The 14,438-nt window shown below is 51.0% G+C and overlaps 2 protein-coding genes across 12 annotated transcripts in view; one reads left to right on the forward strand and one right to left on the reverse strand.

The window, feature by feature from the left end:
* LOC135407559 (ubiquitin-conjugating enzyme E2 R2) overlaps positions 1 to 7,097 on the forward strand; it is a 54,020-nt gene extending 46,923 nt beyond the window's left edge. The window contains exons 4-5 of the mRNA XM_064642698.1: positions 2,517 to 2,651; positions 3,969 to 7,097. Of these exons, the coding sequence (XP_064498768.1) occupies positions 2,517 to 2,651; positions 3,969 to 4,188 (355 nt within the window). The 3' untranslated portion in view covers positions 4,189 to 7,097. The remainder of the gene's footprint in view (positions 1 to 2,516; positions 2,652 to 3,968) is intronic.
* A 3,294-nt stretch (positions 7,098 to 10,391) lies between these two features.
* Positions 10,392 to 14,438, reverse strand: part of UBAP2 (ubiquitin associated protein 2) — a 136,228-nt gene continuing 132,181 nt past the window's right edge. For all 11 annotated transcript variants that reach the window (XM_064641362.1, XM_064641370.1, XM_064641367.1 and 8 more), the window contains 3 exons: positions 13,331 to 13,398; positions 12,162 to 12,353; positions 10,392 to 10,620 (listed from right to left, as the gene is read on the reverse strand). In XM_064641362.1, the coding sequence (XP_064497432.1) occupies positions 10,525 to 10,620; positions 12,162 to 12,353; positions 13,331 to 13,398 (356 nt within the window). In that variant the 3' untranslated portion in view covers positions 10,392 to 10,524. The remainder of the gene's footprint in view (positions 10,621 to 12,161; positions 12,354 to 13,330; positions 13,399 to 14,438) is intronic.

Below are 14,438 nucleotides of genomic sequence, written 5' to 3' on the forward strand. Positions count from 1 at the left end.
GCACAGCATGTGAGAAGTTGGTACATCTGTATCTCGTGCAGATAGATGATATCCTGTCTCGCTATTGCTTTGTTTCCCATTTTTCTTGACTTTTTTGGCTGCCTGAGGTTGGGGAAGACTCTGCAAAAAGCTCAGTGTACTAACGTAACCATCAGTACAACCTAAGCCAAAACTTTTAACTTACAGTGGAGAGCAAAAATGTGCAAGGACAAATCTATGCCCACCTCTAAAGGTGGCTCTGAGAGGCTACAATGTGGATAGCAGCTGGAACAAAAAAAAAAGTCCTTTTTCCACAAGGAATATAATTGGCTGGTGCTGCCAACCAACACATCCTATCTACCTCATGTCTGTTTGGGATGAAATCCCTCTGTCTCTGAGCCTTTGGTTGATATGTGAAGAGGAAAAGGCCCTTAACAGATCTGTTTCCTTGAGCCTGTGCTGGCTGCTCTTCCCTAGTGGTAAAGAGATGTATAGAGTCTCCTCTGAAGACAACAGCACTGTAAACTCTTCAAAACACTTCGGTGTTCCCCAGAATGGGGTGGGGGATGTAAGGAAGCAGAACCAGCCTTGAAATCACCAGTCTTTACTCTGTCAGCTTGCGTGAAACAACATGATAGAATGTGATCCCTGGCATCATCCCTGGCAGAGCCTCAGCCTGCGTCCAGTCCATGCAGTTTGTACCTGATGCTGAGGTTTTCAGTCCCACGTGGTTAAACTTTTTTAATGGTTTTGTCCTGTCAGACTCCCTGTGTTGGGATGCCTTTCTGTTACTGTACTTTATTCCCCTTGCTTATCCACAGCAGCCAGGTTTGAGTTGGACAAGACTGTCCAATCTTTAGGACATCAGCAGTGATGGTGCTGATCTGATGTGCTGGTTGGGAATGTGGAGCTCAGAGAGATTCACCTCTAATGCAGTTGCCTTGCTGTATTTAAGTAGCTTTGCAGTGACTTTGGAGTCTGGGCACTGCAGTGGAAATATTGGCTTCTCCTCACTGTTGATGGAAGTGTGGGAGAGCAGATGCTAAATCCAGACATGAATTCTTGTCCTTGGCCTTCCATCGACTTTGCTCTACAGTAAAGCTGCTGCACGATGCTGGAGCTGACATGGTGGCTTTGCAGCCTCTTTGCTGAGAATCAAAGGCTTTTAAATGAATTCTTGAGATGAAGTAGAAGATGATCTCTTCTGCCCATTGTTCCAGTCTGACCAGACAGGTTTTTTCCAGAGCTGCAGATCTCTTTTCCTACAGAGTTACATAATTTGGAAAATAAATTGTATAAGACTCTTCTGATAGCCATGCTAGTCTGGTCAGACACAAGTGTTTAGTTTCAAAACCTTTCAAGAAAATCAGCAATGAATGAGAAAAACAAAATGAAAAAGAATGAGAAAAAGAAAATGACCAAGCATTTCCTGGAATTGCATCCCAGATTTATGATCTGGTAGATTCACTCAGCACGTGCTGCTCCGAGCATGCCCCTCAATCAGTGCAAATACAACTGTGGCTCCAAGTGTCCTTTAACCAAGTTCTGCAAAGGGGCTGTTGTGTACTGCTGTGTTTCAGGACTTTCTCCCTTGTCTCTTGTTCTTCCCTGCCCTTGGATGGGAAGCTGTTGCTGGCAGTACCACTGGGGCAGGTGGAGCTGTTGCGGTGTCCAGGTGTGCAGAGCTGCCTGGTGGGGCTCGCTGTTGATGTTTGTGCTGGTTGTGGCACAAGGGCTGAAGTGCAGAGGGTTGTAGGAACTACAAGAGAAGGGTTTAGGCAAGAGGGCGGTGTTTGCCCCTGGTAAATGCCAGCAGAGCAGGGCAGCTGGCGAGGTGTGGGTCGCTGCTGGAAATCCTGGAAGGCTGTCTGTCTGCTGGGGTTGCATGACTGGCTCATGCTGGCTTTGCTGAGCACCAGCAACTGAATCCCTCTGGGCCTTGGCAGCTGGCCTGGGTGTTGAAAAACATCTGCACTGCTTTCCCCTTGCTGTGCTCGAGTGCTGCTGCTGCTGCAGCTTGTTTAGTGATGCATCAGCTGAGGAGAGAAGAGACCTGCCCACGGTCTCAGCCTCTTACCACCCAGTGGGGCAGGGACAAAGCAGTGCAACCTTTTCTGATGGCCTTGGATCCTAATGGTTCTTCTCCCTGTGCAGGGCAGGCAAACAACCTGGCTTCCTGCTGGGAGGCTGCATGCCAGCAGGAACAGGCTCACTGAGCAGGTTTCCAGCCCCACACCATCTGTGAGTGGTGTGGACAAGCTGAATTCTGCTCTGGTTGCAGCTTTGCCTGCTGCCCTGTCACAAACATGTGCACAGACACATTGAACTGCAGTCACATGAGGTTTATATTGTGTCACCTTTCCTCATGGATGGCCAGGGTGTGAGGTTCATAAATACTTGCTCTCACTTAAAATATTATTCTCAGCTTAAGACTTGACTTCAAACAAGTTTTTGATGCATCATCCAGAGAAGTCGTCGGCATCCAGAACCCATGAGTGCGTTAGCTCTGACTCTGCTGTTGTGGTTACCTCTTTCAGGACTATCTTACTGAGTGTAATCTCTTTGCTTAATGAGCCCAACACATTCTCCCCAGCCAACGTGGATGCATCAGTCATGTTCAGGAAATGGAGGGACAGTAAAGGAAAAGACAAGGAGTACGCCGAAATCATAAGGTAAGCTTTTCCATGTGGGATGCTGTGCTACCAGCCTCCTGTGTTGAATCCTGTGAAACAGGGTGCTTCCAGAATTTGCTGAAACCGGTTTCTTGCAGTAGTTGTTTCTTTGGAAATGAATTTTATCATCTTATTCCAAGTCCATGCGTCTGGTTACTCCAGAGTTTTCAGTGCACAGAAGCAGTGCAAACTTCTGGAGCAGGAGGACTGGGCTAATATGTCTCTAAATGGTCCTTTTTTCAGACTAATCTGTCATGATGCTCTGCAAAACCTATTGGCTACTTGTAAATCCCAGTCGGAGTCCCTGCTTGCCTTTTGAGCCCTGCATTGCTTGGGATGTGGTGGAAACTGACTGTATCCTACTAATTCCTGTGCTTAATACATGCATGAATCATAATCATGTCCCTCCAACTCGAAGGACTATCAGTGGGATTTGGCAAGGCCTTGCAAAGCTGGGTTTGATTAGCTGGAAGCACTGCTCAGTGCTGCCCCTTGAGAAGTTCATGGTTCATCAGGAGCCGGAGGGAGATGATGTGAGTGTGAGCCAGGGCTGCTGCAGAGCCCAGAGAGGGACTGCTGGCTGAGGCCACATCTGTGCTAGCTGTGCCAGCAGGATGTGCCCCTTTTGGAGCTGGCAGGGCAGTGTGTCTGTGCAGAGAGCCGAGCTGGGAGGTTCAGTCCTCCAGCTCCCTCAGCATCAGCGGAGCTGGATGTATTCCATGCACACGGAATGGCAGACTGAGGAGCAGGCGGGTGGGTGAGGGGACGAGGCTGCCATCTGCTCCTCCCTGCTGGGAGGTAGCAGCCAGAGCCTGTCCTGGGGGGATGGGAAACACTTGGCTTCTGCCAGCCCCAGGCAGCACTGGGGTTACAACTGTGCCTCGGGGTGCAGCCACACGCTTCGACTGCTCTGGAGCTCAGAGCTGCCAAAGCAATTGTGGGAATTGCAGTTCTGAGCACACAGGGGTAGAGCTGTCAGGGTGGAGTCAATAAATCATCATAGGAAATCCCTGACCATTCCTCCTGTAGCAAATGGAGTTTGCTCTGAGCTCTGGCAGGTCTCTTATGTAGAGTCCTGTGAAATAACAGATTTCATATGTTGCTGCAAACACCCTTGGCATGTTCCCAAGGCTGGGACTGCAGGAACTAAATCAGTGTTTCCAGTGCTGTTTGTGGTGCTTTATCCAAACCTCCAATCTCCTGACTCTGAGCTGCCAGGAGGGCTGGGCTGGGGGCTGGCCGGGAGGTGGGAGTCGAGCCGAGCTGCCGCTGGCACACGGCCCTGCTCACGTTCCCGCTGTGTCCTTCTCCCCACAGGAAACAGGTTTTGGCTACCAAAGCTGAGGCAGAGAAGGATGGCGTGAAGGTCCCCACTACACTGGCAGAGTACTGCATCAAAACTAAAGTGCCTTCCAATGACAACAGTTCAGATTTGCTTTACGACGACTTGTACGATGACGACATTGACGACGAGGACGAGGAGGAGGAGGACGCCGACTGTTACGATGATGATGATTCTGGCAACGAGGAGTCGTGACCTGCTCCCTCTATGCCCCTGTACTGCCCTGCCGACTCAGGCCAGAAGGGAGCAGCGGTAACCTAGCAGCAGTCCAGCAAAAAAAGTGGGGGGGGGGTGTCAAAAAAAAATGAAAAAAAAGAAAAACAAACAAACAAAAAAAAAAACCCAACACAAAACTTTGTCTCCTGCTGTCTCCTGTTGTATGGATCTGTTTGCTCCTTTTTTATGGACCTCTTAGAGACCCTCCACAGAATGTCTGAATTCTTGCATTCTTAACCCTTTCATCACTGTATTACGATTTCTTTTTAAAAAAGAAACTCCCCTTTTCACTTCTCTACAAAACGCTCACAGCAAAACAGGTTTGCTCGCGTTTAGATTCTTGAATTAAATACAGTCTTGCATTGAGATGTTTAATGTATTTAAAGCTGGAACAAACCCATTGGAAGCCGGGTTTTCAGGAGCTCAAGTGCTGCATTTACTGGGAAGAAAAAAAAATCCCCACGAAGCAAATTGCCAAGGTTTAGCTGCTCCATTTACAATAATAGCGTGTGTACATTCGTTTAGCCTTGTGGTGGTGGCTTTTCCTTTATGAGGTGTGGGGCGGAGAGTGTAAAGCTACTGTGTGTTGAGCTTGATGGGATGTCACTGAAAGGTACAGTATTCCTTTTCAGCCTGCTAAGTTAGGAAGTAGCTGGCCCCTGGAGCCCCAGAGGGCACAATCAGCTTTGTCTCTGGAAAAGGCTTGTGAGATGAACCCTAAAATAAACACTTAACACTTCACGTCTGTACAACTGAGCCCTGGGTTGCTATTTATTTTTTTTCATTGTTCTTTTTTCAGACTAGGATAGGGTTGCAGAAGTTCAGTTTAGCTGTTCTGCTGGCATCTGCTGCCGGCTGCCCTTCTCTGCAGGGATGAGAACAGATGTGAATCCTGCTGCCCAGTGGGCCACCATTCATCCTGAACTTCTTTTTTGGCAGTAGGAGAGACCAGTAGCCTCCTGCCCCAGTGCTCACTCTAGCAGCCCTTGCTTCCTGCAGCCCCAGCCCTGCGCAGCTTTCTGTTGCTTATGTAGGTCACCTGTGGGGCAGTGCAGCTCTGCTGCAGCCCCTCGGGCTCTGCGGGGCTGGCAGAGGTCGGAGCTCCCCTTGTTGCCTGCCTGAGGTGTCCAGGCTGTCCCAGTGCCCCCCAGGGCAGAGGGTGGGTGGTGCTGGGCTCTCCCTTGCCCACCTGGCTGGGGCACAGGCAACCGTGTGCAGCCTCCCAGGAGAGAGGGGGACTTTTAGGCTGGAAGGGAAGACCAGCAGCAGGGTCTGTCTTCAGCATCATGCTTCATTCAGCTGGTGCCCTGAGCTCGCCCTCCCGCACGTTTCTGGGAGCTCTTGGCAGAGCTTAGGGCCCTCCATCGTGGGCAAGGGGATCAAATCATGCATGTTCCTGTCTCAGAACCCTCTTCCCCAGTCCCTCAGCACCCTGACTGTGTTGCAGCTCTTCATGTTTGGCCGTGGTGCAGTGCCCCGAGTTCACCTTGTGCATGATCCCTGGATGGGCTGCTAGCCCTGGCAGCCCCAGAGCAGCTCAGGGGTGCCGCCCCTGCTTTGGTGAGACCCTCAGTCCCCACAGGTACAGAGGTGTCACCATGGCCAGGGCCTGCTCCTCTCTTCCATGTATCTCAGGGTTTTCCATGGTACGTCACCAGCTGGGGCCTCTCCGGGGGGTGCTTCGGTGGGATCAGGCTTTGTTTGGGATCAGCTGTGCCCCGGGCAAAACTGAGCAAGTTCCGAGTGTGCTGCCTGGAGGGAGAGGAGGGGAAGGCAGCCCTCAGGGAGGGGAGGAAGGCCTGTGGGGTTCCCTGTGAAATGAGCAAGGCAGATCTGTTTTCAGTGTTGCGTGGCAGGGGTTTGCTGCAGCAGGGACAGCCCCTGCCCAGGGATGTGCATCCGTTTGCCCCCAGGGAGTGGAGGCAGCCCAAGTGGTGATTCCTTGTCCCTGCTGCTTCCCGTGTCCCTCTGCCCTCCTGCTTGCATGTTACCTGGAAAGGCAGCTGCACCCTCCTGAGGTGTCCTGCTCCTTCAGCTCCACCTTCCAGCAAGGACTGACTCAGCCCCAGGTGCTTTTTGGAGCCGGCAGCGGGGCTCCCCTGCAGCCAGTGAGTGTGGGGCACCCCCAGCCTCACAGCAGCCCTGCAAGGGTGGCACCGGGGGTGGCAAAAGGGCCACCCCGGGACAGGGGCACCAACCTTCAGCTTTCAGGTGGCTGAGGGCGGTGAAGGAGCAGAGTGTGGCAATGCTGGCTGTGCTGATGGCTGGGTTGGAAATGAGGATACTGCATCTTTCAGGATTTCCCTTGTACTTTTGACCGTCTTCACTGTATACTCTCCAGTGACTTGTATTTCCAAGCTTGGTGTTGTAAGATGCATTATTATGACTCTTGTTTTACCCTTTTTTAAAGACAAGAAAGCAACCTCTTTTGAGCGCTCCGACAATAACCAGACTAATTTCTCTTCCCCACTGTCTTGTGCAGTGTCATTGCTTGTTGACTTGCTGGTTTCCTTTTTTTCAGATACAACTGAAGTATGAGGGGATTTTTTTGAAACTATTTAAGAGATGATTGCAGAAAAATGTTTACCTACTCTGTGTATTCTGGTTTTTTTCTTAACCCTTTTTCTCCTGTTTCAGCCAATATTAGCGTTTACATTTGCAACTTACAAGTCCCTTCAAATGCAGTTTTCAACCATTCTGAAACCAGCAGGGTACACTAGATTTCTTAGTAGTTTTCTTAGCTGAATTCCCAGATGTTTTCCTTTTTTTTCTTCAGTATAATTTACCAGAAAGAATTAACTGATGCATTTTTGTGTTGTCTTCCCCTTCAGTAGTTATATTTTGTCTTTTCTGCACATCTGTCTACTAATAAAAATGTGAAATGAAAATATCTCTGTACTGTTACTTCCCTGGTTGCGTTGCTTGGGTTATTCAAGAGCTTTGAATGACAAGCTCAGTGCTGCTCTGGTATCAATGCATACACCCATACACAGAAATCTGCGAGGTTACTGGGAAATAAAGCCACTGTTTGACAGCTGCCCACACCTAAGACTAACAAACAAGCTGATTTAGAGGAGGACTTTGGGAAAAGGCCACGGGCTTTGCTGTTGTATTTAGTCTTCCTAAGTCAGGAAGGGGGAGACCAGTGAGAAGTTGGTTCATGGATTCGTGACTGGAGCAGGGGAGCAGGACATAGGTCAGAGCTGCTGCCATGAGGCCGTGGTGCTGCTGGTGGTCGGTGCTCTGGCAGGGCAGGAGCTCAGCACTCCTGAAAGGATCAGACACGGCAGCAGGGACCTCCACTGCTGGGGCAGGGAATGGCTTTGGCCTCGTGCAGAAGCCTAGCAGAGAAATTGAGGTCATGGCTGCTGGCCCTGCCTGGCCCACGCTGTTCCCTGCAGGCCCGGGAGAGGAGAAGTGTGTTTGCTGTGCCTCAGTGCTGCAGTTGGGCTAAAATTAGCGGGACAAACGTCAGGGAATTGCACTGGCTGCACTTGGCATCGATGGCAGTGCAGCAACTGCCCAGTCAAATGTAGTTGGGGCCAACTGCTTTGGCTGCACAGCTGTGCTGGAAGAATGGTGGTGGCATTTTGGAGCTGCCTTCCCAAAAGAGTCTCCATACTGGGGAATGGGACACAGAGGGATGGTGCTGTCTGGGAGCTGGCTTGCTTATATCTCCTGCCTGGCTCTCCAGCACTGGGCTGCCCAGAACTGCCAGGAGCTGCTCCCTCCAGCTCCAGCCCATCTGGCAAACTCGCCTGCCTCTCGAGCATTGAGGGGGGGAGGGTTCCCCTGCCTTTCCTTGACAGCCAAGTGCAGCTGGGCTACCTCCACTCTGCCATCAGTGCCTGGAACTGGGCTTAGAGGGGAAATTGCTGCAGAGTCCTGCAGGAACTGACAGTGTAGGGAAAGGGCAGAACACCTTGTTGAGTCCTGCCTGTGGGCAGGACCTCAGAGCAGCTGGGAAGGTGCTGGAGCTGCTTTGGCTGCTGGGTGCTGGGGAGGAGGAGGGTGCTGCAGGACAGCACAGTCCGTGTGCTGTCCTTTCTGTGCTCACAGCCAGGCTGAGGATGGAAGTTGCCTGGCTGGGGTCAGTGGAGAAGCACTGACAGGAGTCTTTGCAGCGGCTCTGCCAGGAATCCGAGGCTCAGGGGCTGCTGTGGGCTGGCACCAACTGGCACCTGCTGCCTTCCCCCAGCTCCAGCTACTTCTGGACCCTGACACACACAGAAGGACTGAGCTACACCCGCAGGGCAGCACCAGATATCTATAAACAAGAACTAAAGTGTGTGAAGGCAGCTCTGGGGGGTTTCTGTGAAGAAGAACTCCTGTGAGGCAGGAGCTCAGACCACGGGTAAATGAGGTGCTGTTGCTGTAAGGCCACAGCTGCTTGTACAGCCCTTGTAGAAACTGACAGGCCCCAGCCTGCAGACACATCCTTGCCCTCCTTGACATCCCAAAGTTGGTGGCAGTGGGACAGCAGCTGCTAAGAGCTTGCAGCAGCTGCTGGAGTTCAACCAATGTCAAAACCCGAGCCAGGGCAGAGCAAGGCCGGGGCAGTTCTTGTGCTGCTCAGAGGCTGGGGGAGGGCTGGGTGACAGCTGGGTCCCAGAGGGCCTGAGAGCTGGTAACAGAGAATGAAAAGTGGCTCTCAGGATAGAAACAATTTTTCTTGTGGATCTTGAGGGGAAAAAAGAATCCCTTGCCTGTTGTGTGCTACATATTTACCCACTTCCTCTGCTGTGCAGGAGGATAAGCAGAAGACTTCCCTTGGGAACCCTCACCACTGCCCTCCCAGTGCAGCCCATGGATCTCGTGGGCAAAGCAAGGGAGGGCAGTGCTGCAGCTCTGCTCCCTCTCCATCCCAGCTGCTCCACAGAGACTCACAGCAACACCCCAGAGGACTCAAGGGCAGAGACAATGTTGCTGGAGGGAGTCAGGGTGCTGCCCTGATCCCATCCCTGCTGCAGCTGCCTGAGAGCTCCCGGCCCTCGAGGGAACTCACCTTGGTCAGACCCACCTGCTGCTCTTACCCTCCCAGCTCAGCTCCTTTTGCAGGAGCAGGTGGAAAGGGACAGGCTGTAACACTCCTCCTGGAGCCTTTGAAAATGCAGACAAACACCAGTGATATGCTCAGATCTTTATTAGGTGGAGGAAGGGCTATAAAGAAATGAAAATCCTAGAACATTCAATGGACTGGTGTAGGACAAGAAGGACCAGGAGTTGCCTCGAGGGCCTTTGTTTTAAAAAAAGTGGGGAGGGACAGATGAAGTTTCCATCCAGTCGCTCTGGCTTTCCTGGGAGGGTGGCTCAGGGCAAAAAGAGGTACAAGACACAGCTTATACTTTTATTTAAGAAACCGCTACATAGTTTTTGCCTCTAATGATGCAAAGGAGGTTCCAGGAGCCATCCAGTCTCTTGCTAGAGAAAAACAACAACAAAAATCCCCAAAAACAAATAAACAACAACAACAAAAAAAACCAAACCAAAAAAACCCAAACAAACCAAAAACAAAAAAACAAAACAGAAAACCCTGTCCTTTTTTTTTTATTATTATTATTATTATCAAAAAACTGAAAAATTCAAAGGTGAGGCTGCAGCTCAAGGCCACAATGACAAAACAGCCCATGACAGTTTGTCTTGCACAGCAGGAGGGAGGGAGGAGATGAAAGAAAGGGGAAGGCCGATAAAAAAATTTTCTTTTTTTTTATTTTCCCCCTCTTTAAAATAACAGCTATACTGGGGGCTGGGGATAGATATAAACCCAACAGGACACATCTTGATTTGCTTTTTTTGAAGGGCAGGTCTCCTTATTTGCCTGAATTTAGAACTGCATTCAATAAATGGGATCCAGCTCTAAAAAAAAAAAAAAAAAAAAAAAGGTGCAGTTTGTCTTTTGTCTGACAGAGCTCAAAAACCCAGAGAGCTTAAAAAAAAAAAAAAACAAACAAGGAAGGAAGGATGCCCTGGTGCAGATGGAAAATGAATAATTAGTTTTCCTACAAAGAAAATAAAAGAGGCTTCAAGATGCAGAAAACCACATTTAGGCTCTATTACATTTACAAATACATACATAAATATATTACATACAACAGCAACTCAAAGAGGAAGCAGGCGAGTCACACAGAGGATGGCTGGCTGGCTGCAGTTCTCCCTGCACAGACGCTTGGCTGAGCAGTTACTTCTTCTAATAATTCCAGGAATGGGCTTCGGCTTTTGTTTTCCTTTTTCTCTTTTGTTTTCTTTTTTTTTTTTTCTTTTTTTTTCTTTTTTCCTCCTCTCCTTTCGTTCTCTCTCCCTTCCTCCATTTCGGATTTAGTTTGTCCAGTATGGAGAAGTGCCGTAGGCGGTTTTGGTAGCCTGAGACTTTTGCTGCATGGTGCTGGGTTGGTTGCGTTGGCCAGATCCACCCTAGAAATGGGAAGCAAAGGAGACATGGGCATCAGCTGCCATAGCCCCAGAGCTCCCAGGAATGACAGGACCACCCAAACATCACCTGAGACAGCCCCCACACCCACCAACGCAGAGATGCTACCCCCAAAATGGATCCGTTCCTGCCCTGCAACACCACTGCATCCTGCAATCCAGGATGAACGGCCACAGGGACAACAAGCAGGAGCTTAGAGATGCACCATCCCACTGCCTGCCACCCAAGACAGGGTCAAGCACAAGGAAAGTGAGGAGCAGGACTGGGGACAGCAAAGGAGCTCTCCCAAGGTGAACAGAGGTGGCACACCAGGCAAGGATGTCACACATTTGGAGTGCAAAAGCATGTCCTACTTCTGGACTCCCAAGGTTGAACACTCTGTTCTTCCAGGGAATATTTAGACTGAGGAAACAAGTGTGCAGGTGAAATCAAACTGGAGCTGACATGTACTCTACAAGGGGATGTTTTGTTTTCCCCCAGTCCAAGTGCTCACGTCCTGCTCTCCTGCCGCAAGCAGAGCACAGCAGCGCCTGCCTCAGCTTCACCCCTCAGCCCATCTCTCCACACTCCACATCAGGATGGGCTCTTCACAGAGTCACAGCCTGGCTGAGGCTGGCAGGGACCTCTGGAGGTATCTTGTCTGACCCCTGTACTCGAGCAGTATCACCTAGAGCCTGCTGCCCAGCACCATGTCCAGATAGCTCCAAGGATGGAGACTCCACCACCTTCCTTGGCAACCTGTGCCAGTGCTTGGTCACCATCCCAGTAAAAACATGTTCCCTGATGTTCAGAGAGAACATCCTGTGTCCCAGTTTGTGCCCAATGCCTCTATTCCTGTCACTGGGCACCAGTGGAAAGAGCCTGGCTCCATTCCTCTTTACACCCTCCCTTTGGGTATTTCTGTACACTTGATGAGATCTGCTCTCAGTGCTCTCCAGGCTGAACTGTCCCAGTTCTCAGCCTTTCCTCACACGAGACATGATCCAGTCCCTTCATCATCCTTATGGTCCTTCACTGGACTCTCTCCAGTGTGTCCACACCTCTCCCATAGTGGGAAGCCAAGAACTGGATACAATGCTACAGCTGTGGCCTCTCCAGCCCTGAGCTGAGGGCAAGGATCAGTTCCCTCAACCTGCTGGCAATGCTGTGCCTAGGGCAGCTCAGGATCCCATTGTCCTTTTTTGCTGCAAGGGCACTTTGCTGGCTCATGGTCAACTTGGTGCCCACCAGGACCCCCAGGGCCTTTTCTGCTGAGCTGCTTTCCAGCTGGGTGGTCCCTAATATATGTTGGTGCATGGGGCTGTTTCTCCTCAGGGGCTGGACTTGGCACTTTTCTTTGCTGAACTTCATGAGGTTCCCTTCCCAGGCTGGCCAACAGCATCAAGTCTGTCAGTCTGCAATCGCTGCCAAGGCCCTTTCCCAGTGAGCAAAGCAAACACCAGAAAAAAACAACTCCCCCAAGACCCTGCAGGGATGGGGGGAGCAATGCCCTTGGGCAGCTGCAGAGGCAGAACGGCCGACTCACCTGCCCATCCTGCTGAAGGTGGTGATGCAGCATCTGGGAATGAGGCTGCTGATGTGCAGGGAGGATATGAAGAAACGGGGCTGGAGCATAACCTGGGGCAGCACCAGGGTTCAGGGGCCCAGTGGATCCAAGAGCAGAGGGCAGGCTGAAGGGAGGCGGAGTGCCAGCATGGAATCCCTGCTTGTCAAACGTCTGCACAGGAGGCAACAGGCACAGTGTCAGACTGATGTGAGCAGCCCAAGCCAGACGAGAAACAGAGTGGCCCAAATACACATACCCTGAACCTCTGACTGACCCCATGAGCAAGCCAGGTCACACTGAATACCTGACAGCACCCCTGAGGATGAGTTTCAGCTCCTGTTCTCACCCATATTTCTGCACTAATGGTTTTGACATTTTTATTTTCATGGCTATTGTGTTCCTTTTTCCCTGACCTCTTTTCATTCAGAGGCATGTGGGATGGCAGCAGCTGCCTGATCAGTCCTTCTCACACTGAGTGGGCTCAGCCTGGAACTACTTGACCTACCCAGGGCAGTCCAACAAAAATGCAAAAACTTGAAGTAATATTTTCCTCTTGCTGGCCAAAGCTTGATGCCTAACTCTAAGCACGTAGCTGACAGCTGGCTTGCTACCTGTTAAGTATGGATCACAGCCAGACACCAATTACCCTGTCTGAGGGTGCAGGGAGGAGCAAACAGGAGCTGGATGTAAGCCCAGTGCCCAGCTTGTCAAGGCACCTCCTGCTTTGCTGGGAAGTTGCACAATGAGCAATGTCCCTAGGAGACTGTGGGACAGGGATTCCTGGGCATAGGGATGGGCACTACTGCCTGGTTCCTCTGGTGAAAAGCGAGAGGCCCCTCGACTCTCCTGCTTTGGGAGCTATTTAGACTAAAAATCCTATCACCCATCACATTCCATTTGCACCCAGGACGGTGCTGGCATGGGGCAGCTTGGGCAGCGTGCAGCACAGGGAGCACTGAGCCTCTGCCAGCAGCTGCTGTCAGGAGCTGACACAGCAGGAACAGTGTGACAGAGGACAAGCCCAGCAGCAAACAGAGCCAGTGTTACAGATGCCATGGCCTGCTGACCCTGAGACTGGTCAGCCTGGGAACAGAAGGGGAGTCACAGGCCTGGCCTTGGGCCATGAAGGAGGGTCCAGCATTGCTCACCTGAGTCTTGTTATAGACTGAGCCGCTGATATCAGGCACACCCGTGTTACTTGAGGTCACAGAAACACCTGGAAAATAAAAATGCCACCCACAATGAGAATGTCACCCAGCACGATCCCATGCTTTGCTCCCAGTGCCTCCGGCAGCCTCAGTGGATGCACTGCCCTGCCGCTGGCCAGCCCAGCAGGGTTCTCTGGGATCTCAGACCCACGGCAACCCCACATGAGAACAGAAAAAAGGGCTCAGTTCCTTGTTCTCAATGCAAAGCAGGAAGCCAGCGCACTGGGATAAATCACTCAGGTCCATAACCCAGCAGTTACCACTTGGATTCCAGTGCACTTCACCAGGCAGCATCTGGTTGCACTGAACACTCGTTTAAGCTCACAAAAAGCCAGATTTCCCCTAGGATCAGGGGAGCATTTGGCTCTTCTGCAGCATTCCAGAGCCTTCCAGTGGTGCCCTGAGCAATGAGACTCAGCATCTCCAACACATCTGAGCCCCTGTCCTTTCACATCCTGCAGAAGAGTGAGGCCTGCGATGCTGCCCTGCCCTGACACCAGGGACATCGCTGACTTAGACTGGCTTCCACCAGGACTGTCTGGCAGCACAACAGGCTCAGAAACACTCACCAGCAAGGTGGCTCTCAAACCAGACACTTATTCACAGTTTTATAAGGACTGGCTCTGATTATTTCACTTGGATCAGAATAAAACCTGCAGTTCCTTTGGCAGTTGACTCAGAGGACTGGACTCAGAAGGTGTGCACTCCTTAGCAACACAGGTTACTTCAAGCCTGTAACCCTCCTCCAAACACTGCTCTTTTTTGGATTGCTTGTCCACCAAGGAGAGCATGATCACCTGGTGTTTCAAATGCAGAGCAAAGCTTGGTATTTGCTTAAGCCCAAGGATGAACTAGTTAGTGCTAAGCAGTTCAGTATACACTTTGCAGGTCTAACCAGCATGTGCAGAATAAAGCTTTCATATGAGCTGTGTAAATTCTTCAGCCTTTATGGTCACAGAGGAAACATTTCCAGGCATGACACAACGTGAGTTACAGGGTGTACAGACAGCAGCTTGACAGCCCAGAGATGTGTGAGGTGTCCTGCTCG

This window comes from Pseudopipra pipra, chromosome Z (genome assembly GCF_036250125.1).
Source record: "Pseudopipra pipra isolate bDixPip1 chromosome Z, bDixPip1.hap1, whole genome shotgun sequence".
Lineage (NCBI taxonomy): Eukaryota > Metazoa > Chordata > Aves > Passeriformes > Pipridae > Pseudopipra > Pseudopipra pipra.